Below are 23955 nucleotides of genomic sequence, written 5' to 3' on the forward strand. Positions count from 1 at the left end.
CTTCTTTCTTCAATGTCCCCTCTACGGGGAAGCAGCATCCTGGTCTCTGCATAGCTGACCTCAAACCTCTGCAGGTAAACCATGCTTCCTTGTGTTCCAAGTATTGAGACAATACTGTCGCGTCCCCCATACCCTGACGAGGTGGTATTGGAAACGTCCTAACCCAGAGGTCCTTCTGGAACTCCAGGTCAACTGCCTAGGACGGGTCACACTTTCTTTCTTCACACACAAGCTTATGTAGGCCACACGTTTCCTTGCGGAGCAAGGAACTTGTGAGGTGCAGGGACTCCTTTTCTCGAGTGCTGCTCACTCGGATTCTGAGTCCCCGGGTAAGCCAAAGCCAGTATGGCTGGTGACTTTCCATCCTTCCTAAGGGGTAAGTCACCCAATGTAAATACTGTAGCGTGGTTTGTATTTCGGTTACGGAACAAATGACAAATTCGGAGATAATTTGTATTTTTCCTAACCATACAAACCTTAGCTATTTACACATATTTTCCTGCCAGCCCTGTCCCCCGTGAAGTCCTACCTCTAAGCGAAGTGAATCAGTTCACTGGTGTGTGAGGGGGGAGGGGTAGCTAGCTACCCCTCCCCTACCCCCTCACTAACTAGCGAGAGGGTAGTTAACCCTCGTTAAAAATCTAATGGCTCGTCATTTCAGCTATACCGAAAGTATGTTTGTATGGTTAGGAAAAATACAAATTATCTCCGAATTTGTTATTTTTTCCTAACTAATACAAATCTGTAGTTGTTTACAAAAATTGTCCTGCCATCACCTGTCCCCCTGAAGTCCTGCCTGCAATTGAAAAGTGAGGCAGCTCTGTGAGCTGTGATAAATAGGTGGCTGGGGTACCCCCCCCCCCAGCCAAAACTTACTGACCCACAACAGTCGAAAGGTATTGTTACCACCTCGCATTTTTTTTTTTTCAGTCTATTGGCTGCCTTCCAGCTTCGCTGAAAGAGATAGCTTATGTAAACAACTACAGGTTTGTATTAGTCAGGGACGAATACAAATTTATTTCCAAATTTGCCTTACACCGATTTTAAGATTTTCATTTCAAGTAAATCAATTTGCTACTTTTTTGCTTTGTTGGACTTTATAGCATTAGAATTTTGCTATAAGTGGGGATGTACTCTTCTATTCTCAATATTGTTTTATTGGAATAGGGGAGAAGACATCCTATAAATTATTTAACAGGAAAACTAAAATACTCTTACAAAATTTTCATTGTCTTTTGTTTTGCATTGCCATTTAACATTACTGTAATGCATTTCAATCCCTTGTAAAGGGCAGTCAGTATTTGTAACTGATTATATTGAATATAAGGTAATCTATTAATCTGTTATTGGTTTCAGATTACACTAAGTATTTGTAGAGTAATTATCGGATTGTTCACCATGAAGGCTCCCTCTTCAAGTGCTGAAATTAACAAGAGCTGGGTGGAATTTATGTTGTCTGATTATGAAAGCAAAAAGAAGCCATCTACCACTGTTGTGGTGAAAAATCATAGCATACGCAATGGTGAGTACATATTGTTTTGTTTTTTTGTAAACTAACAAAGAAAATGTAATCTTTAAAGGTTTAAAGGTTAATACCCTGTAAATTTTTATTTTTGCAAATTCTGTCAATTTCTTATAAAGTGGTGAAAGTCCTTATCAACTATTAGATTTTTAATAGTTTTATGCCTTTTACAGTAGTACCTTGATTTACAAGTTCAATCTGCTCTTGGGGGTGAGCTCACAACCCAAAATACTTGTAAACAAAAACAATTTTTGACAAATTAACTCGCACTTTACTTTTGAGGAAAGTTGTGGTTGGCATAAGAGAGACAAGAGAGGAGGAGGGGGGTTAGTGCTTGACGGAGAATCTCTCTCCAAGAAAACATCTGGTAAAATATTGGGAAATGTCTCTTGAACGACCTTCACTTTCACTAACTGAATAACTTAATTTACGCTTTGTTCCATAACTGGAATACAAACCAATTCTATTTATAGGGGTATTCATTTCGGCGAAGCTGAAAGATGAGCCATAAGACTTTTAGCGAGGCTTATCCACCCCCCACTAGTTAGGAGGGTTGGGGGGTTGTAAACCCCTCTCACTCGCACACATGGGCTGTGAACCTCATTTTACTTTTGGCTCGGTAAGAGAGACTTTGTCTCTCACCCCTCTCCAATTGACTGGCCTTTTGACTTTTTAATCTTGTTTGTTCCGTAACTGGAATACAAAGATACGCTATTTATAGGGTAGGTAGTAGGTACTAGGATTGCCAGGGCACCAGCCACCCGTTGAGATACTACCGCTAGAGAGTTATTGGATCCTTTGACTGGCCAGACAATGATACATTGGATCCCTCTCTCTGGTTATGACACATTTTTTCTTTGCCTACACATACACTGAATAGTCTGGCCTATTCTTTACACATTCTCATCTTTCGTCATACACCTGACCACACTGAAATTACCAAAACACTTCTTCTTTGCTCAAGGGGCTAATTACTGTACTGTTATTGTTCAATGACTGTTTTCATCTTGTTAAAGGTAGAAGAGACTCTTTAGCTATGGTAAATAGCTCTTCCAGGAGAAGGACACGCCAAAATAAAACTATAGTTCCTTAATCTTGGGTAGTGCCATAGCTTCTGTACCATGGTCTTCCACTGTCTTGGGTTAGAGTTCTCTTGCTTCAGGGTACACTCGGGCACACTTTTATTATATTTTTTCTTCTTCCTCTTGTATTTTTTAAATGGTGTGTTGGGCAGGTTTAATAGAAGGGCCATGGATGCCTGGCATTTTATCAAGAGGTTGGCTTTTCCTTATCTGGTTCTTTTCCCTTTCAAAACCATCCTTACTTTCCTCTCTTCAATTGAAGTGGCTATCTGGAGGGTATTTAGCCTTCCATGGTGTATCAGCTCCTCCATGTTGACCAGTTTTCCAACTTTTTTTTTTATAGTCTATGGGTTTGATCAATCACTTTATTTATATTTCTGTACATATTGTTTTTGTTATCATTCTTGTTAATTTATTTTTAAGTATGATGTATCTTTTTTTTTTCAATATTAATCTTACCCGATGATCATGTAGCTGTCAACTCTGTTGCCCGACAGAAATCTACGGTCGGGATACGCCAGCGATCGCTATACAGGTGGGGGTGTACACAACAGCGCCATCTGTGAGCAGGTACTCAAGTACTTCTTGTCAACAAGAACTCAATTTTTCCTCTGTCGTGCCACCGGCTAGACCTACTTGGATACGCTGTTGATTCTGGAGTTATTGTTCACGATTTGGTGATGTATTTGCTCTAGAGTTTAGCCTTCGCTATTCAGGAAGCTTATCATTAGCTTAGCAAGCTTTTGGAATTAATTTGATTTAATTATGGTGACGAAGAGAGTATGGACTCTCTTTCACTTTTAAATGGCCGACCCTTCCCTTAGACGGAAGTGTTGGTGTCGAAGAGAGTATAGACTCTCTTTCACTTTTTATGACCCACCCTTCCCTTAGACGGAAGTGTGTTTAGGTTTTTGGTAATTTTGCTTAACAAAGTTATAGATTTATTTTATATCTCTCCGCCATTTATAGGCCTCTTCGATTAACTTTCCATTTATTATAAACTTATAAAAATTAATTTTTATGTTTGTTTATATGCGACCTTTCCTAATAGTAGGCGGTCCTTACTTGGAACCGAAGTTAATTAACATTGAGCCCGTCATATCGTTTTTCCTGTTAAGAATTTATGCTATTTTAATTTTAATGTTTTTGAAAGAATTTCTTTGATAGTCTCGTACTGTTTTCAAAGTTGAACTAACGTTTTGTTTAGTCTCCGCAGTTGTTGACGTTCAGAACGTTCAACTTGCGCTCTATCGTTACGATAGAGAGAGAGTATTTCACGGTTTCACGTTGCAGTAAGAGTAAACCGATTCTAGCGTTTCGTTCATTCTTTCTTAGCTTAAATGGTTTTAATTCTAATAAAGGAACTTTTTATTTGGGAAACCTTTCAGTTTTTTCCTTTAACAAATAATATGTTTTAACGATATATATAATTGGGCTCATCTCTCAGGTTCTAAGTCAAGAGAGAGAGAGAGAGAGATAGAGACGGAGGGAGAGAGAGGAGGATAAAAGTTTCGTTCAAGCGGGTAACGTTGTTCTCGTTTTTTGCTCTTCTCCCTAGTCGCTATAGGGGAAGAAGGTAAAACGTTTCTAGAGTTTTATTCTTGTTCCCAGGCTTTATGCGGTGAGAGATTTTAAACGTAGTTTATTTGATCTAGTGTTTAGTCTCTTTTCCAGCCACTGAATTCTTTATCTTTCATTATGTTTTTCTGTTACATTGTAATACTGTTTTCGCAATTACTACCTTTTAATGAAGGATAGGATTGCGTGTTTCAGGTACAAACCACTTAAAGTTTCGAGTTCAGTGAAATAAGTGCAAACAGAAAATCAAAAGTGATAAAGTGATATGCGTAAAGTGTTACAGTGTTGCGTTCGAGGGTTCGTCTGTTCGTGCCAGTTGTTCACCTAGTCCGATACCTCTTACAAGCTCCCAAGCCCAGGGGAGAAGTAATGTCGAAGGACTTATGGGTTCCACAGGCCTTGATCGACGAACAGACGTTTCCCTCCGTGGTTTCGGGTGTATCTACACACGTTGCCGACGTGATCACCCCACCCACACAAAGACGAGAGAGCCCATTTATTCCTCGTCTGCGGAAGAGGTTTCTCGCAGAAACCATGGACCAAATCTTGCAGCTTTTAAGTGCAAGTCGGTCCCTTCCGCGCAAGTCCAACGGCCTAGGTGTAGCCACTGGGTCAGTTCGGACTCGCTGCAGTACGACAACTGCACACCTCCCAAGAGAGGCAAGGTGGTACCGCAACAGGCAGTAACTCCGTCTGTTGCCGCACCAGCTGTTTTAGACCCTCAGTCACAACGGACAGTAGCTCCGTTTGTTGTTGTCTTTCATAGACCCTAGTGGTCCATGCTGCAGACTATACAGTCTCAGCTTGCTCCTTCATGCAGGAGTATCATGCTGGAAGGTTGACAATGCACCTGTTAACCTACAACCCGCCGAGGTTGTGCGCTCAGCAGATACTGCGGCTGCCTGCTCCCACCCTCCACCTGTGAGAGCTCCACCACCGATGCGCAGTCCACCCTGCCAGACGCATGTTCTTGCTGCACCATCTGCTAACATGCGTGAGCTACCGCATCAGCAGTGGGAAGGTTCTGTAGAGCTGCCGGGTTCCAGCACTATGCGGCATTCTCCGCAGCCCATGCAGCATGCTCTGCATACCTTACAGCATGCTCCGCATACCATGCAGCATGAGCCGCATACCTTACAGCATACCATACCGCATGCTCCTCAACCCACCGCAGCCCCTCCCACGCACCAGCACTCTGCTTTTGTTGTTGCCAGCTCCCACACTCCGACTGCGGAGAAGGTTGACGATGCACCCGTGGGCCTACACCTCCCACGGTTGTGCGCCCGGCATGGCTTCCTGCTCTCACACTCTTGTTGTGAGAGCTCCTCCACCCATGCACAGTCAACCCTGCCAGATGTATGATGACTCCCACACACAGAGCACTCCGTTGCCGTGCGTGGGCTACCACAAGCTGCCGTGTTTTGACACGGTGTGTCAGCCTCCGCAACACACTGTGGTTACCGCCACTCGCCAGCAGCAAACTAGTCAGTCAGGAGTTGAGGCTTCCCCACACAACTTTGGTTGTTGCCAACTCACAAACTGTCATACAGTTACATGACGTTGCCTTCTGGTCTGCTACTTATACACCAGTGCTGTATGTCCTCACGCTCCTGTTGTGGTTGACAGTTCAGTTTTTGACAGTTCACAGACTGTCAAGCAGTTTCATAACGTTGCCTTCTGGTCTGCTGCTTTTGCACCAGTAAAACCCTCACTGAGAGAACCTAGCTTTTCTCGGATATGATTCCTGTAGATGAGAAAGTGCTGTTCTCCCTCCTTCTAATATTCCCTTGAGGACTCTGTCATTTGGAGAGGAGCCTTAAGCTGCTTAGCCTCCTATGAACTTTTATTTAAGCATAACATGCTTCCAGGGAGGGTAAATGGTTCCGCTTCAGTCGCTAACCCCGTCTGTTGCCACACCTGCTCCCATAGACCTTGGGCTTTGTTGCAAGACATGCAGTCCAAGCTTAGTCCTTGATAGAGGATTTTTTACGGAGACGACCCTTCTTGCCAACGACCTTCCTACCGGTTGGTTGTACGCCCTGTTGACGCTGAGGTATCCTACTCACGTCCGCCAGTTGAGATGGTTCCTCCACCGGTGCGACCCAGTGTGGGTTGCCAGTCGCACGTTGATGTTATGCTACTCTTGGAGGTGGTTGTGGACGTTCAGTGTGTCACTGGGAAGACGTTCAACAACCAGCAGAGGTGACTTGTTGTGACACAGTGCGGCAACCTCAGCAACCCGATAAGGGGTTGTCTGTACTACCCAGACAGTCTAGACAGTTTCGGGTTGTCGCTGTACTTCCTCGCTTCCCCATGGTTGACAGTTCACAGACTGTGCAACAGTACCATGATCTTGTGTCCGGCTCCGTCACGCATCCACCAGTGCGACCGGATTCAGCGAGTCAGACGTTGCCGTTTCCTCATCAGTTTCGGATGAGGAACCCTCTGATGAGGACATGGCTGAACAAGAAGATCAATCCCCAGCCCTGCTATCCATCCAGAAGATGCTGAAGAAGGAATACGGCCCTGTCAGGCTGTGGATGAGTCTGGTTAGGACACTGTCATCCGTGGTGCATTTGGTGTCACTTGGAAGACTACACCTCCGTCCTCTTCGGTTTCATCTAGCTCTTCACTGGAAAAGGACAAGACGCTAGAAGCGGTCTCGATCCCGGTTTCCGGAAGATAAGTCTGGTCTAACCTGAGGAAAGGACTTTATCAACCTTTTATAGGGTCTTCCCCTGACTGTTCAGACTCCCAACCACGTTCTCTTCTCAGACGCATCGGACGTAGGCTGGGGTGCGACCTTAGGCGGTAGGGAATGCTCGGGATTATGGAACTCGCGTCAAAGGACAATGCATTTTAACTGCAAGAAGCTTCTGGCAGTAAGTCTGACCTGGAAAAGCTTCAGGTCTCTCCTTCTAGACAAAGTAATGGAGGTCAACACGGACAACTCCCTGCTTTGATGTTCATCTCCTAGCAAGGAGGGACCTACTCTCTGACATGGTGCGAGTTCGCTAGTGACCTCCTCTCCTGTTCAACAGGTCTAGACTTTTCACTAGTAACAAATTTCTTCCAAGGCAACTTGAATGTCTTAGCAGTTTGTCTCAGTAGGAAGGGACAATAATTCCAACATATTGGACCCTCCACAGAGATGTATGCAAGAGACTTTGGGTCACCTGGGGCCATCCAACCATAGATCTCTTCGCAACCTCGATGTCCAAGAGGCTCTCAACAGACCCAGCAGTGGTTCTTTTAGATGCCTTTCTACTAGATTAGTCTCATCTAGATCTATATGCATTCCCTCCGTTCTAGTTTGTCAACAAGGTACTGCAGAAGTTCGCCTCTCACGTTGGGACAAAGTTGACACTAGTTGCTTCCCTCTGGCCCGCGAGAGAATAACTTACCGAGGTACTTCGATGGCTAGTAGACGTTCCCAGAACTCTTCCCCTAAGGGTGGACCTGCTACGTCTGCCACGCGTAAGAAGGTACTCCAAGGCCTCCACGCTCTTCGTCTCACTGCCTTCAGAGTATCGAAAGACTCTCGAGAACTAGAGGTTTTTCGAAGGAGGCAACCAGAGCGATTGTTAGAGCAAGGAGAACATCCACCCTTAGAGTCTACCAATCGAAGTGGGGAATCTTCCTAAACTGGTGCAAGTCAGTATCCGTATCCTCGACCAGTACCTCTGTAACTCAAATAGCTGACTTCCTCTTATATCTGAGAAAAGAGCGATCTCTTTCAGCTCCCACTTTCAAGGGTTACAGAAGCATGTTGGCATCAGTCTTCCGTCACAGAGGCTTAGATCTTTTTAACAATAAAGATCTACAGGACCTCCTTAAGTGTTTTGAGACCACGAAGGAGCGTCGTTTGGTTACACCTGGTTGGAATTTAGACGTGGTTCTAAGATTCCTTATGTTAGACAGGTTCGAACCACTTCAATCAGCCTCCCTGAAAGATCTCACCTTTAAGACTCTTTTCCTGATATGCTTTACCAGCTAAAAGAGTCAGTGAGATTCATGCCTTCAGCAAGAACATCGGATTTTCATCCGAAACGGCTACATGTTCTACATCTTGGTTTTCTAGCCAAACACGAGCTGCCTTCTCGGCCTTGACCAATATCGTTCGTTATTCCAAACTTATCGATATGGTTGGAAAGGAACTAGAAAGAGTATTATGTCCTGTAGAGCTCTTAAGTTCTATTTTAAAAACCTTTATGAGGCCCGTCTGAAGCTTTATGGTGTTCAGTTAAGAATTCATCTTTGCCTATGTCAGAGAATTCTTTATCCTATTATTTTCAGACTGTTAATACGAGAAGCTCATTCCCTTCTGAATGAGGAAGACCAAGCTTGGCTGAAGGTAAGGACACACGAAGTTAGAGCTATCACAACTTCCGTGACCTTTTAATAAAATAGATCTCTGCAAAATATTTTCGACGCAACCTTTTGGAAAAGCTAATCAGTGTTCGCGTCTTTTATCTTAAGAATGTCCAGTCTCTTTACGAGAACTGCTACACTCTGGGACCATTCGTAGCAACGAGTGCAGTAGTGGTGGGGGCTCCACCACTACAATTCCCTAATTCCAGAACCTTTTTAATCTTTCTCTTGAAATATTTCTGGGTTGTCCGGAAGGCTAAGAAGCCTTCCGCATCCTGGTTGATTTGGCGGGTGGTCAAATTCTTTCTTGAGAAGCGCCTAGATTAGAGGTTGTGATGAGGTCCTTTAGTATGGGTTGCAGCCCTTAATACTTCAGCACCTAGGAGTCGCTCAGCATCCTAAGAGGATCGCTAGGCTCAGTAAGGAAGACGTACTTAAAAAGGCAGAGTAATGGTTCAAGTCGACTTCCTTACCAGGTACTTATTTATTTTATGTTTGTTATTTTGAATAACGGCTAAAATAAGATACGGGATACTTAGCTTCTTTGTTAACATGTATGCTGGTCTCCACCCACCACCCTGGGTGTGAATCAGCTACATGATCATCGGGTAAGATTAATATTGAAAAATTTTATTTTCATTAGTAAAATAAATTTTTGAATATACTTACCCGATGATCATGAATTTAAGGACCCGCCCTTCCTCCCCATAGAGAACCAGTGGACCGAGGAGAAAATTGAGTTCTTGTTGACAAGAAGTACTTGAGTACCTGCTCACAGATGGCGCTGTTGTGTACACCCCCACCTGTATAGCGATCGCTGGCGTATCCCGACCGTAGATTTCTGTCGGGCAACAGAGTTGACAGCTACATGATCATCGGGTAAGTATATTCAAAAATTTATTTTACTAATGAAAATAACATATTTCCATTAATTCTTATGCTGTCTGGAGACATTGAGCAAAATCTGGGACCAGTACGTCCTAGATTTCATCAATGTCGTCTACTGTATTGCAGTACAGTGATACCTCGGTACTCGACCATAATCCGTTCGAGATCCGTGTTCGACCTCCGATTTGTTCGAGTACCGAATTTTTTTTCCCCATAAGAAATAATGGTATATATTCTATTCCGTTCCCAAGCACTCGAACAGGCCCAAAATATTAATAAAACGTGTACCTAAACAACAATAATTATCTAAATGTGTATGAAATTGGTCAGAAAATCCTATAAAACAATTTTAAACCATTTACTGTACTAAAATAAAACAATTTTAAACCATTTTCTGTACTGTAGTGAACATACCTTTGAGCAGCGGTTCGATGGCATACAGGGATGGATGTGGAGAGGATGGAAGGGGGAGGTTACTGCTTGGAAGGAGAGTCCCCTTCCATGATGTGGCGGGGTAGTTCTCCTTCAGGAGTTGTTTCTCTCTCCAATGAAAGGGTGGGCAGATCTATTTCAGGGGTTTCTTCTCTTCTTTGTCTCTTCTTTGGAGGAGAAACAGGCTTTGATGTAGCAGCTTTCTTTTCTTTTGTGAAAAACTGGTCTATTGTTAATTGTTTCTTCCTCCTCTGCAGTATTCTTCGAAAATGATACATGACACTATCATTAAACATATGCACTGCCCGGTTTGCTACTGCAATTTCTGGGTGGTATTTTTCAGCAAAAGCCTGCACATCTGCCCACTTGGAACAAATTTCATTGATGAGAGAACTTGGAACATCCTCCCTTACCTCATCCTCTTCTGAAGATTCCTGCTCCACAATCAGATCCTGCTGCTGTTGTTGTTGCAGGTGCAACAATTCCTCCACAGTCAACTCGGTAGAATGGCTTTCTACAAGCTCATCAATATCATCCTTGTCGACCTCAAGCCCCAAACTCCTGCCCATGACAACAATTTCCTCAACGACATCAGTGTCATCAGAAATTACAGGGGTAGCAGTGCTTGGACCCGCCTCTGGTTGGAAACCTTCAAACTCCCTCTCTGTGACACATGATGGCCACAGCTTACGCCAGGCAGAGTTCAATGTCCTATAGGTCACACCTCGCCAAGCTTGGTCAATCATGTTAACAGAGTTGAGGATGCTGAAGTGTTCCTTCCAGAATTCCTTTAGGGTCAACTTCGTGTCACTGGTCACTTCAAAACACTTTCTGAAAAGGGCCTTGGTATAGAGTTTTTTGAAGTTTGAAATGACCTGTTGGTCCATGGGCTGGAGTATGGGAGTAGTATTGGGGGGCAAGAATTTGATTTTGATAAAGCTGTATTCTTCTTTCAAGTCATCCTCGAGACCTGGAGGATGTGCAGGAGCATTGTCCATAACCAGAAGACATTTCATTGGCAAGCTCTTTTCAATGAGGTAAGCCTTAACCTGGGGGGCAAACACTTCGTTTATCCACTCAGTAAAGAATTGTCTTGTGACCCAAGATTTAGTGTTCGAGCGCCACATAACTGGTAGTGCACTTTTACAAATATTATTTCGTTTGAACACCCGGGGGTTGTCCGAGTGGTACACTAACAAGGGTTTGATCTTGCAATCGCCACTTGCATTTGCACACAGCAACAATGTTAGCCTATCTTTCATTGGCTTGTGACCTGGCATCTTCGTCTCGTCCTTGGTAATGTACGTATTGGCTGGCATTTTCTTCCAAAATAACCCAGTCTCATCACAATTAAAGACTTGTTGTGCGATCAAATTTTGTTCATTTATGTACCGATCGAATTCCCCCACGTATTTATCGGCTGCAATTTGATCCGAACTAGCTGCCTCCCCATGCCTAGTAACACGATGAATACCTGTTCTATTACGAAACTTTTCAAACCAACCCCTGCTCGCTTTAAATGTAAATGAATCACTTTCACTGGTACTCGGACTTTTCTTCACTAATTCTTCATAGATATGCAACGCTTTTTCACAAATGAACGCTTCACTAACACTTTCCCCGGCCAACTGTTTTTCTTTAATAAATATTAAAAGCAACTTTTCCATCTCCTCAATCACTTGTGGCCTTTGCTTAGTTACCGCCGTAACTCCCGTTGCAACATTCGCCTTCTTAATCATTTCTTTATGCTTTAAAAACGTAGAAATGGTCGACTTCGCCATTCCGTATTCTACCGCTAAATCGGACACTCGTACACCATTCTCATATTTCGCTATAATTTCCTTCTTCAACTCGATCGTTGTTCGCACTGTTTTCCTCTTCTCCTTCCCCTTAACACTCATTACTTTCTTGGGACTCATTATGAAAGCTAAAAAAGCAATTAAAAGCACTGAAAATCACTAAATCACAACGAATGCTGATCGCGCGTTGTCTGAGTGACGCTCTCGAGAGAACTGATGCTTCCCGAACAAGCGAGAGTGGCCGAGATGGCGCGATCATCACAAAGCCCATGCGGTCGTCACGTGTTCGGCTGGTCGAGTACCGAATTTTTGGTCGAGCACCGCAGCAAAAATTTCTCGAAAATTTTGGTCGAACTCCGAATTGTTCGAGTATAGAGTCGTTCGACTACCGAGGTATCACTGTATTTGTGGTCTTCATGCAAATATTCAAGACCTTACAGTTTTGTGCTCAGAAACTTTGGTTTCTAATATGAGGAGCTCATCTGAGCTCCTTATAACTGGTTTCAAGAAGCCAGTAATGTTGTAACGCAATGGCCATCCCTAGGGCCAGGGGAATGGGGGTGTATACTGTATTAGGACTGAGTACCCTGCTTCTCATAAGTCCTGCTTTGAATGTGGATGTTATGAGATTCAGGTAATAAAAGTTTGTGGAAGGCATAAGAACTATTTTTGTTCGATCTTGTACCATTATTGCTAAGATACAAGAAGATGATAGAAAGGCCTCTTTTGTCTTTTGTGGGTGATTTCAATGCTCACCATAGGGAGTGGTTCAATTTTGTTTCTCCTACTGATCAGCATGGCATAAGAGCTTTAGACTTTGCCTCGGAATCAGGCTCCTCTCTCTTTGCTTATATCCGTTTCTCTTTTTATATATTGCCTCCTTGCGTTTTACCCTTTTATCCGTTTCTCTTTTTACCTCTACTTTCATTTGTTGTGAGGAAATCATAAGTGAAGTTACTCACAGGTCTGATAACTGCTTGAACCTCGTATACACCGACTTCCCTGGCGTTATAACAAGTAAGTTTGGTTCTTCAGTTGGGACATCTGATCATGCCTTGATTTCATTAGTAGTGAAGACTGAACGTGTCCCTGATGTTTCATACTCTTGTAAGATTTATATGAAATCGTAAGCAGACTGGAATGGGATTTTGCATGATCTTTTGGGCTTGAATTGGTTACAGTTGTATAGTAGTGTTAATTCTGTTGTCCTTTTTAAATGAGAATCTAGTCAATATAATCTAGTAAAAAAAAGTTCCCATCGCTACTGTATTTATATAAAATCTCAAACAGAATGGAATGGGATTTTGCATGATCTTTTGGGTTTGAATTGGTCATAATTGTATAGTAGTGTTGATCCTGTTGTCCCATTGAATGAGAATTGAGTCAACATAATTGATAGGCATATCCCTTCTCATGTGCTAAAGTACCGAGTGAAGGACCAACCATGGTTCAATGATGATTGTAGAAGTGCTTATTTGGAGAAGCAGGAGGCCTATCATCTTTGGAAGGGTAACAAATCGAGATTTGACCTGGAATAACTATACTCAGCTTAGAGCTTTTGCTCAGAGAGTTTACAGTATGCTTCAACTGAAAAGGAATACAATTTAACCATAAAAGAAACCCTTTCTGGTACAACCCAGGAACATAAATCTGCAGTCTTTGGTGTAAATGCAACAGTTCCTCCTCTACTTGAACCAGATGGCTCTGTCACCCACTGTCCAAGGGAAAAAGCAACCCTTTTGGCCGATGTGTTTAACAGTAAGCAGAGTAATGAGAAACTCAAACTTCCTCATTCCTGTTTTCCTGAGGCTAAACTGACTAGTTTAGCTTTTCGATCTTGTGAAATTAAAGGTCTCTTGATAGACCTTGATACTTATGGAGGTGTAGACCCAAAGAGTGGTCTCTAAGGTGGCAGAGAGAATTAATCCAGTGAAGGAAAAATCTCATCCACCTAGGGCCAGGCTAGATAGCCTACAAGCTGTCCCATCCAAAAATGGCAACGAAGGGTACTCCGGTCACCAGGGAACTAGACAGGGAGGGGAACAAAGTTTCACAGTAGGTAGGTGCACTAGCAGGCACAAGGGGGAGGGGTCTGGTGATGGGAATCTCAGAAATTGGTGAGGGGGCAGGACAGGAAGGGCTAACTGCTGCATTAGTATTATAATTTTTATTATTATTATTGTTATGGTTATTATTACTATTATTATTATTATTACTTGCTAAACTGCAACCCTAGTTGGAAAAGCAGGATGCTTTAAGCCCAGGGGCTCCAACAGGGAAAACAGCCCAGTGAGAAAAGGAAACAAGAAAAAAATATTCTAAGAACAGTAACAACATTTAAATAAATTTGTTCCAACACGGAGTACTTACCTCGAATTACTTTCTTAGGAGTATCTGGGATCTCCTCCCTATCCGACCAAGAATTTTGCGCAGTCCCCCCTATCTCCGTTTTCCCTTGTCGGGTCCCTCCGTGGCGGAGGGATACGTGCCCTGAGGCAACCTGGGGTCAGCGCGTGGGTGCGCTACTGGGTCATTGTCGTCAGTAAGCATCTGGTCGCGGTGTAGATCACATCTCGCCGCTTTCTCTCATATCCCTTCCGACCCACCACGTGTTCCCTTTGTGTTTTCCCGTTCTCTGATAACGTCTCCTTCAGCTCCTTCTGAGAGCGGTTCCCCTTCCCCTTCCCCTTCCCCTACCCAGAGTAGGGGACGAGGTAAGTCCGTTGAGGGGAAACAGCCCATTGCTGGTCCCCATGAGTCTGATATTGATAAATCCAAATGCATTGTGCCTACGCAGTCGAGTAAGGAGTCTGCTATTGTTCCGGGAGTGCTTTCGGTTGACGAGGTTCTGGTGCCCGCAGGACCCGTTTCGAGTGGGGATCCGGTGTGGGGGAGCTCAGGGACACCAGCTCCTTCCTCACCACCTTGGCAGTGTTTTTCAGGTGCAGCGACTTCAGGGGGCGACCAGGACAGTAAAAGACGAGCCACGTGCTCTTCTGACCCGAATTCCATTGTGTGGACGGCGCCAAGGACGCCCTTCAGGTCACCCATGCAGGAAGACGAGGAGTTTTCTGGCTGGTTTGCCTCATGTGGGTCACTGCTCAAGCCTCCGGCGCCCTCTGTTTCGCTACCTCCTGATGTTATGGAACCCGTCACCCCGGTAGCACAATTGCAAGCCCCCATGTTGGTGGCAGAGGATTCAGGATCCTTGGATAGCTCCTCTTCTTCGTCTTCCTCGGACGCTACCTCGTCCTCCAGCTCTTCGTCGTCGGAAGACTGCAGCGACCAGGAGATGAAGAAAAAGAAAAAGAAATCAAAGAGGAAGAAGTCGAGCGCGAACTCAGGCCCGTCTAGGAAGAAGGCCAAAGTTGCTAAGAAAAAGAGCAAGAAGAAGAAGAGTTCCAAAAAGAGAGGGCAAAATTGGGTAAGTTAGTTTTTCCCCCTTGTGGGTCGAACATGGATGGCTCTTGCTGTTCCAGTGCCTGCCTTGGCGGCTGCTGGAGCCGCTAACGTGCCTTTGCCCAGTGTCTCTTCGGCTCCGTCCACGCTTCGGAAGCAGCCGTTGGCACACACTAGCTTTTCTTTGCCCTTGCCCGGCAAGTCACCGTCTCCATCCGTTCAGTGGAGGCAGCCGCTGGCTCAGCCCAGCAGCATTGTTCCTATGCCCAATGTCTCATCGGCTCCATCCATGCATCGGATGCAGCCGCTGGCACAGCATGGCAGTCACTCGCCACGGATTCCTCCGGGAGGGGGTAGACCTATGACGGCTACCTCCTCCTTGAGGGCTCCAACCGTGATGGAGATAGCCGCTCCGGCGAGTCGGCCGGATGCCAGGGATACGACCGCCCCCACGGATCCATCCGTGATCAAAGAATCACCCGACACGGCGGATCAAGTGGTTGTGGGCTTAGTGGATATATATATATATATAATATATATCACCGGCTCCATCCATGCATCGGATGCAGCCGCTGGCACAGCATGGCAGTCACTCGCCACGGATTCCTCCGGGAGGGGGTAGACCCATAACGGTTACCTCCTCCTCGAGGGCTCCATCCGTGATGGAGATAGTCGGCCGGATGCCAGGGATACGACCGCCCCCACGGATCCATCCGTGATCAAAGAATCAGCTGACATGGCGGATCAAGTGGTAGTGGGCTTAGTGGATGTTGGAGATTGTTCACCTGATGAAGTATCCTCATACAGAAAAGTTTTAGCCCTTATACGGCATCACCACAGACTGGATGAGCCCAAACCATTCACGGAGCAGGCCTGGCTTTTGGGTTTGGGTAGGATGGTGGACAACCCTATACAGCCGAAACCATCCTTGACCCTACCAGTGGCTCCAGACGTGTCCCTGGGCATGGACCATGTCAACCGTTTTGTCTCGGGACACAAGAACTCCCTCAGGGCCCAAGGGTCTTTCAAGCTCCTGCCCAGGCTTAAGACCCAGAAGAAATTTTATGTGCCGGACGGGCTTCCTGCAGGGCTTCGAGCAATGGAAGAAGCTGTTGCGGCTCTGAGCCAGGGTAGCACGGATGACAGGATCCATGGTCTTCTCACAGGCGGAGGCTACTATGATGGAAGACACGTCTAGGGACATCATCAATGTGGCCTCCTTGTTGGACCTGTGGGCATGCACTTTAGCAGGCTTTCACCTGTCCCATGATATCTTGGTGCCTGAAAATCAAGCCCTAATGCATGAGCTCATACGCTCTGGGGGCAAGGTAATGAAATTCTTGACATTCCAGTCCTTGACGCAAACAGCAAACTGGATCTTGAGAAGGAGAGACACAGTTCTAAACAGGCTCCCACGTAGACTCCCCGAACGAGAGGCCAAGTTCCTTTGAAATGCTCCGGTGTGGGGTGAGACCCTGTTCCCCCTACAGACGGTAGCAGAGACCATGGAAAGAGTGGAGAAACTGAAGGACTCGGCTGACCCTAAGCAGCCAGCAACAAGACGCCCTCCACATAGGAGACCGTCTGTGGACAGGGCCTACCCGTCTACGCCACCAGCTAGACAGGAGGCCTCCTCCCCTTCTTAGCATCAGTCCTTGCGGCCCTCCCACAGAGGTGGTGCCCCAGCCCAGGCCTCCTTTAGGCAAAAGTACTCGGGGTCAAGACGAGGCCGCTCAAGCCATCTCCCTAGAAGGAGATAGGAAGCGAGGCCCCCTACACCTTCCCACGCCACAGGTGGGGGAATGCCTCAAATGCCATTGGCAAGCATGGCGGGACAACGGTGCGGACCCATGGTCCGTGTCAGTCCTCAGGGAGGGATACAGGATTCCCTTCCTGACAGAACCACCTCCTCTGATTCCCGAGCATCGGACGGAGTGGCTGGCCCCCAAGGATCACATGATAGCAGCCTTGCAGGAGGAGGTGTCGGCCATGTTGGACAAAGGAGCTCTGCACCCCGTCCGGGAATCGTCCCCGGGGTTTTACAGCAGGCTCTTCCTGGTGGAGAAAGCTTATGGGAGTTGGAGACCAGTCATCGACCTCTCGGCCCTGAACAAGTTCATCAGAAAGACGTCCTTCAAGATGGACACGCCAAAGTCGGTACTGGCAGCCTTGAGGGAAGGGGACTTCATGATGTCCCTGGACTTCAAGGACGCCTACTTTCAGATCCCCATACACACCTCCAGCAGGAAGTTCCTCAGGGTGAAGTGGGGAGCCCAGTCTCTGCAGTTCAGGGCTCTCTGCTTCGGCCTGTTGACAGCACCTCAAGTTTTCACGAGGGTATTCACCGTAGTATCAGCCTGGTCACACAGGCAGGGCATCAGGCTGATTAGGTACCTTGACGACTGGTTGCTTCTTTCAGCCGCAGAGGCAGCCTTAAAGGAACAGTGGGCAAAGCTGTTACAGTTCTGCAGGGAACTGGGGGTTACCATCAATCTGGAGAAGTCCCAGTTGATCCCCACCACCAGGATGACGTACCTGAGGATGGTCCTGGACTCCCAGGTAGCAAGGGCATTCCCCTATCAAGAGAGACTGGACAATCTAGACCACATAGTTTGACCATTCCTAGCAAATGCGCCAGTGAGGGCCAAGGATTGGCAGCGACTCGTGGGCCACCTGGTCTCGTTGGAGAAGCTAGTTCCTCAGGGGAGGCTCAAGCCGATTCCGGTCCAGTGGAATCTGAAGGACCTCTGGCCACCGGGAGACCCGCCTCAGTCCTTAGTCATGGTGACCCCAGCCACCAGAAACATACTCCTCTGGTGGTCCGACAGGGCAAACACCCTATGGGGCGTGCCGTTTGTTTCCACTCCTCCGGAGATGTTGCTCTTCACGGACGCGTCAAAGGAGGGGTGGGGAGCCCATCTGCTCGAAGAGACAGCAGAGGGAAAGTGGTCTCCAGAGGAGAAGCTTCTCCACATAAACCTGCTCGAGCTGCTGGCGGTTCAAAAGGCCCTCGCAATATTTGCCCATCGGCTGCGGGGAAACGCAATAGCCCTCGTTTGCGACAACGCCACCATGGTGGCTTACATAAAGAAGCAAGGAGGATTGAGATTAAGGGAGCTGTGCGATCTCACGGCTCGAGTCCTGGAATGGGCCGAGAGGAATCACATCATTCTCACAGCCAGGTTCATTCCGGGGAAGAGAAACGTCTTAGCCGACGGCCTCAGCAGAGCAGGGCAAGTAGTAGGGTCGGAATGGTCCCTACACCCACAGGTGGCCCAGAAAGTCCTACAGTTGTGAGGCTCACCGGTGATAGACCTGTTCGCCACAAGGCTCAACACGAAGCTCCCCGTGTTCTGTTCTCCTGTGCCAGACCTGGCAGCAGCGTTCAAGGACGCCTTCCAGCACCCATGGGACGGACTCGACGTGTGTGCCTTTCCCCCCTTCGGGATTCTCAGGCAGGTGCTCAACAGGCTCAGGCAATCAAGGGCAACAGTGATGACTTTAGTAGCGCCCTGGTGGCCAGAGAGGGAGTGGTTCGCGGATCTACAGGACTTGGCCACCCTTCCTCCGTGGCCCCTACCAGTAAGGGAAGACCTTCTGCACCAGCCTCACTTTCGGAGGTTTCACGAAAACCCTCAGTGCCTCCAGCTACACGCGTGGAGGTTATCGAGCGCTTGTTGAGAAAAGAAGGATACTCAGGGAAGATGCCTTCGAGGATGTCAGGGTATCTGCGGAAGTCCTCTATCACGGTGTACCAAGCCAAGTGGACCACGTTGTGAAGTGGTGTGCCACCCAGAACCTGAGGCCTCTGAATGCATCAATCCACAAGATTGCAGACTTCCTGGTCCACTTGAGGGATGACCTGTGGGTCTCCATTCCAGCCATCAAGGGGGTCTGAGCGACCCTGGGGCAGGTCTTTCAGCTGAGGGGCATCAACCTGGGGGCCTCTCCCCAGATTACCATGCTCATCAGAAGTTTCGAGCAGTCTTGTTCCCCCCCGCGCCGCTCGGGTCCCGCAGTGGGACGTAGCCAATGTTCTCAAAGTTTTGACAAGGCCTCCCTTCGAGCCCCTCAAGGATATTCTAGATAAAGACCTCACCCTCAAGATGGTATTCTTGCTGGCTCTGGCCTCAGCCAAGCGCGTGAGTGAGCTCCACGGCTTGTCATTTGAGGTCTCGCACTCGAAAGGGTGAAAGGACCTGTCCTTTAAGTTTCTTCCTGAGTTTGTGGCCAAAACGCAGAACCCGGCCATTGCAGACCCGAGGTTCGTGGGGTTGTCGGTCCCAGCCATCCCTCACTCGGACAACCCGGAAGACTTGCTCCTGTGCCCAGTGAGAACAGTCAGGAAATACCTCAGCAGGACAGCCAGACTTCGGCCGGGCATCAAAAGTCTGTTTGTCTCCTCAGGCCCGGTAAAGAAGGCCGTGTTGAAGAACACGATCTCTTTCTGGCTTCGGCAAGTCATCAAGAGAGCTTACGCCAGTGAGGGGTCTGCAGTCCCTGGTACCCCGCGACCCCTTGATATTAGAGGTCTTAGCACTTCTTTGGCCTTTGACAGCAACATAGCAGTGGGCCTAATCATGCGAGCAGGCACATGGTCCAGGCAGTCCATCTTTACGGCCCACTACCTGAAAGACTGCACGAGGAAGTCCCTGGACTCCTTCTCCATTGGACCAGTGATTTCTGCCCTTCAACAAGTTTAGATCTATGGCCCTGGGTAGCCCGAGAGAAGTAATTGTGAGCGACACAGGTTCCCCCCTTACTTCCCTTTCCTTGCTACCCTTTCCCTTCCCTTCCCTCCTCCCATGTGAGAGATGGATGTTTTGGAAGCCCATGCTCGGATTATTTATAATGGTGAGTTTATACAAACAGGTAGACTTTTGCGTGCTTCCCCTGACTCTCCTACCCTGGTCTTTATGTCGTCTGGACCTAGCTGCCTATCTAGGTCCCGTGCCCTTGGATGGTAGTGGTGGGTCTTCCGGCCTGTAAGTCCACCCCCGCCTCCTAAAGTGTAAGTCTCTTAAGAAAGTAGTTCGAGGTAAGTACTCCGTGTTGGAACAAATCACAAATTTTAAGTAATTTGTATTTTTCCTAACAGTACTTACCTCAAACTACTTTCGGGTTATTGCCCACCCATCCTGCCCTGGGTGCCTTACGGGTGTCTTACAGATGTTCGAGGTAGAGACACATATGCTTACTGACAACAACCCAGTAGCGCACCCACGCGCTGACCCCGGGTCGCCTCAGGGCACATATCCCTCCGCCACGGAGGGACCCGACAAGGGAAAACGGAGATAGGGGGGACTGCGCAAAATTCTTGGTCGGATAAGGAGGAGATCCAAGATAATCCTAAGAAAGTAGTTCGAGGTAAGTACTGTTAGGAAAAATACAAATTACTTAAAATTTGTGATATCTCCTATATAAACTATAAAAACTTTTAACAAAACAAGAGGAGAGAAATAAGATAGAATAGTGTGCTCAAGTGTACCCTCAAGCAAGAGAACTCTAATCCAAGACAGTAGAAGACCATGGTACAGAGGTTATGGCACTACCCAAGAGTAGAGAACAATGGTTTGATTTCGGAGTGTCCTCCTAGAAGAGCTGCTTACCATAGCTAAAGAATCTCTTCTACCCTTATCAAGAGTAATGTAGCCACTGAACAATTACAGTGCAGTAGTTAACCCCTTGAGAGAAGTAAAAATGTTTGGTAATCTCAGTGTTGTCAGGTGTATGAGGACAGAAGAGAATATGTAAGGAATAGTCCAGACTATTCGGTGTATGTATGGGCAAACGGAAAAATGAACCGTAGCCAGAGAGAAGGATCCAATGTAGTACTGTCTGGCCAGTCAAAGGGCCCATTACTCTCTAGCGGTAGTATCTCAATGGGTGGCTGGTGCCCTGGCCAACCTACTACTCAAAATGGTGTTCTAAGAGGTCTGCAGTGATAGAGCACAGAAGACAAGTCCTCACAATCAGCAGTTAGCCTACCAAAAACTAAGAAGGAAAGCCTAAGAATGGTAAGGCAGTCAATAATAGAACAGGGGTAATAAGTTCCAATGGTTAAACAAGAAGTAGACACAGGGAACAAGTTCCTAAGACCTGTGCTGCCTGGCCAAACATACAGGCTAAGTTGAAAGTGAAGACAGTCGCCCTAGAAAAACTGTAAAACACTATCCAACTCCCAGAGGGACCTTCAGGACTGCAGCTCCCCGCTATGACAAATCAACAGCATGGGAGGATGGGCATTCTCACAAAACCAATAAGGTTAGATGAAAGAAGGGGATGGTGCACAAGTGCATATTCACCAGTCATGGTCGCTGGCCAGGGTAGAGTTAGCCTAAGTCAAAACTGATAAAATACGCACATGCAGACACGGGTAAAAAGGAGGGGATACCCCATAATCATACCATATTTGTAAAAGAATAATATAAAACACATTCATACAATAATATGACTAAATAACTATGCATTTCTAAGCGATTTGAATACGTGATGCACCAGCACTGACCGCGCGCCAGCCACAGGCAATGAAAAAGCATGCACATTGAATAAAAAATGAGGTTGAGACGCAAAATTCTCCAACACACAAGAAAAGGGTACTCAACTTAGTCGATGAGGAAGAAGTTGAAGCATCCATGATTGCTAAAACAATCAAAAAGCTACGAAAACAAGAAGAAAAAACTCCAAGCAACCATCAAGATGGCATATCCGAAAAGGAATGGTTTTACAGTAAACATGTTAGTTGTAGCACACTGGGATTGGGAGTTGTAACGGCTATCTCGACCACTTATCCAATCCTATCCCATATCCTTCGAGACAAGGTTATAACTCTTATTTAGGGAAGGATAGCAGTGGCTTGATCTAAACATGTCCCTGGTGTATACATGATATCTCTCTTGATATTCGCTCCGGAGGTTAGAACTTCGTGATACCTCTACTGGTAAAATTCTCTGGTATATCACTTGCAGAAATATCCAAGTAGAAAGCTGCCATTGAGGAACTTCCATCATGGCGACATGGCTCGAGCCCAAAAGATAAAATTTTCCAAGGTTCAAAATAATTTTTTTTGACAAAGGTCCCATATACTGTAATCAATTAAGTACAAATACCAGCAATAATTCTTAGTCATCAGCTCAGGAATTTGAGATGGCACCTCTAAATTTTCTGTTGTTTTCTCAACAAATAAGTGTCCACATTGTTCGGGCACTTAACATGATAAAGAAGATTGTTATGTCTTCGCAACAATGTATCTGTAGCTCCCTTGATTTCTGAAACACTCAAAAATCAGATCTTACATTGTAGTATATATGCTCTCATAAAGGGAACAGAATCGTACACAATCAAGAATGTCAGGAGAACATTGGGAAAGACAACTTAGGAGAATTTCTTTCAAATTGAAGGTAGGTACAGTAGTTGGCAAAAAAAAAAAAAATCATGATAAAGACTAAAAGTTATACGAAAATGAAGTCACTAGTTGATTACTATAATACCACAAAAGGTGCTAATTGGTCATTGAACAGGATTCCTTAATGCTGACAGGTTCTACTGATAAGGGTAAATGGAAAATTAAAATTGATTATTTTAAAGGAAAATTGTTTGTTTGCAGCAAAAGTTACAAAGTAGTTTGGACAAAAAAAAAAAAACATCAAGAGATTATGAATATATGTTTAATCATTTATGTGGGTGTTTCTGTTGATATACTGTATACCAAATTATAGCTCTTTGTTGTATTTCATTTAAAAAGCTTTGCAATTTACATACTTTATAACTGGAAATCATTATGGTCTTTTACAAGTTATTGTTTCCTACTTACCTTACCCATTGTTTGTATATTTCACTAAACCTTGAAAATTAAAACCAAATGTGGGATTTTTTTTTTTCTTTATTATGGTTGGTGAGATTGTTTAATATATGTTTTGTGTTGTTGATAGTACCAGTAGATTGGGTTTGTGCATGTATTGTACCACTATATAAGGGTAAGGGAGACGTGCATGAGTGTTGTAATTCCAGGGGTATTAGTTTGTTGAGTGTAGTTGGAAAAGTGTATGGTAAAGTACTGATTAATAGGATTAAGGATAAAACAGAGAATGCAATCTTATAAGTACAGGGTGGTTTTAGAAGAGGTAGGGGTTGTATGAATCAGATTTTTACAGTTAGGCAGATATGCGAGAAATATTTAGCAAAAGGTAAGGAGGTGTATGTTGCGTTTATGGATCTAGAGAAAGCGTAAGATAGAGTTGATAGGGAAGCAATGTGGAATGTGATGAGGTTATATGGAGTTGGTGGGAGGTTGTTGCAAGCAGTGAAAAGTTTCTACAAAGGTAGTAAAGCATGTGTTATGATAGGAAATGAAGTGAGTGGTTGGTTTCTGGTGAGAGTGGGGCTGAGACAGGGATGTGTGATGTCGCCGTGGTTGTTTAACTTGTTTGTAGATGGAGTGGTAAGAGAGGTGAAAGCTCGAGTGCTTGGACGAGGATTGAAACTGGTAGATAAGAATGGCCATGAATGGGAGGTAAATCAGTTATTGTTTGCGGATGATACTGTACTGGTTGCAGACGCGGAAGAGAAGCTTGGGCGATTAGTGACAGAATTTGGAAGGGTGTGTGAAAGAAGGAAGTTGAGAGTTAATGTAGGTAAGAGTAAGGTTATGAGATGTACGAAAAGGGAAGGTGGTGCAAGGTTGAATGTCATGTTGAATGGAGAGTTACTTGAGGAGGTGGATCAGTTTAAGTACTTGGGGTCTGTTGTTGCAGCAAGTGGTGGAGTGGAAGCAGATGTACGTCAGAGAGTGAATGAAAGATGCAAAGTGTTGGGGGCAGTTAAGGGAGTAGTAAAAAATAGAGGGTTGGGCATGAATGTAAAGAGAGTTCTGTATAAGAAAGTG

The 23955-nt window shown here is 45.7% G+C and overlaps 1 protein-coding gene across 1 annotated transcript in view; it reads left to right on the plus strand.

Annotated features, from left to right (window-relative positions):
- The window catches only part of LOC137640228 (uncharacterized), a 46632-nt gene that overhangs the window by 15343 nt on the left and 7334 nt on the right, over positions 1-23955 (plus strand). The window contains exon 2 of the mRNA XM_068372797.1: positions 1357-1522. Coding sequence (XP_068228898.1) covers positions 1399-1522 — 124 coding nt within the window. The 5' untranslated portion in view covers positions 1357-1398. The remainder of the gene's footprint in view (positions 1-1356; positions 1523-23955) is intronic.

This window comes from Palaemon carinicauda, chromosome 4, assembly GCF_036898095.1.
Source record: "Palaemon carinicauda isolate YSFRI2023 chromosome 4, ASM3689809v2, whole genome shotgun sequence".
Classification (NCBI taxonomy): Eukaryota; Metazoa; Arthropoda; class Malacostraca; order Decapoda; family Palaemonidae; genus Palaemon; species Palaemon carinicauda.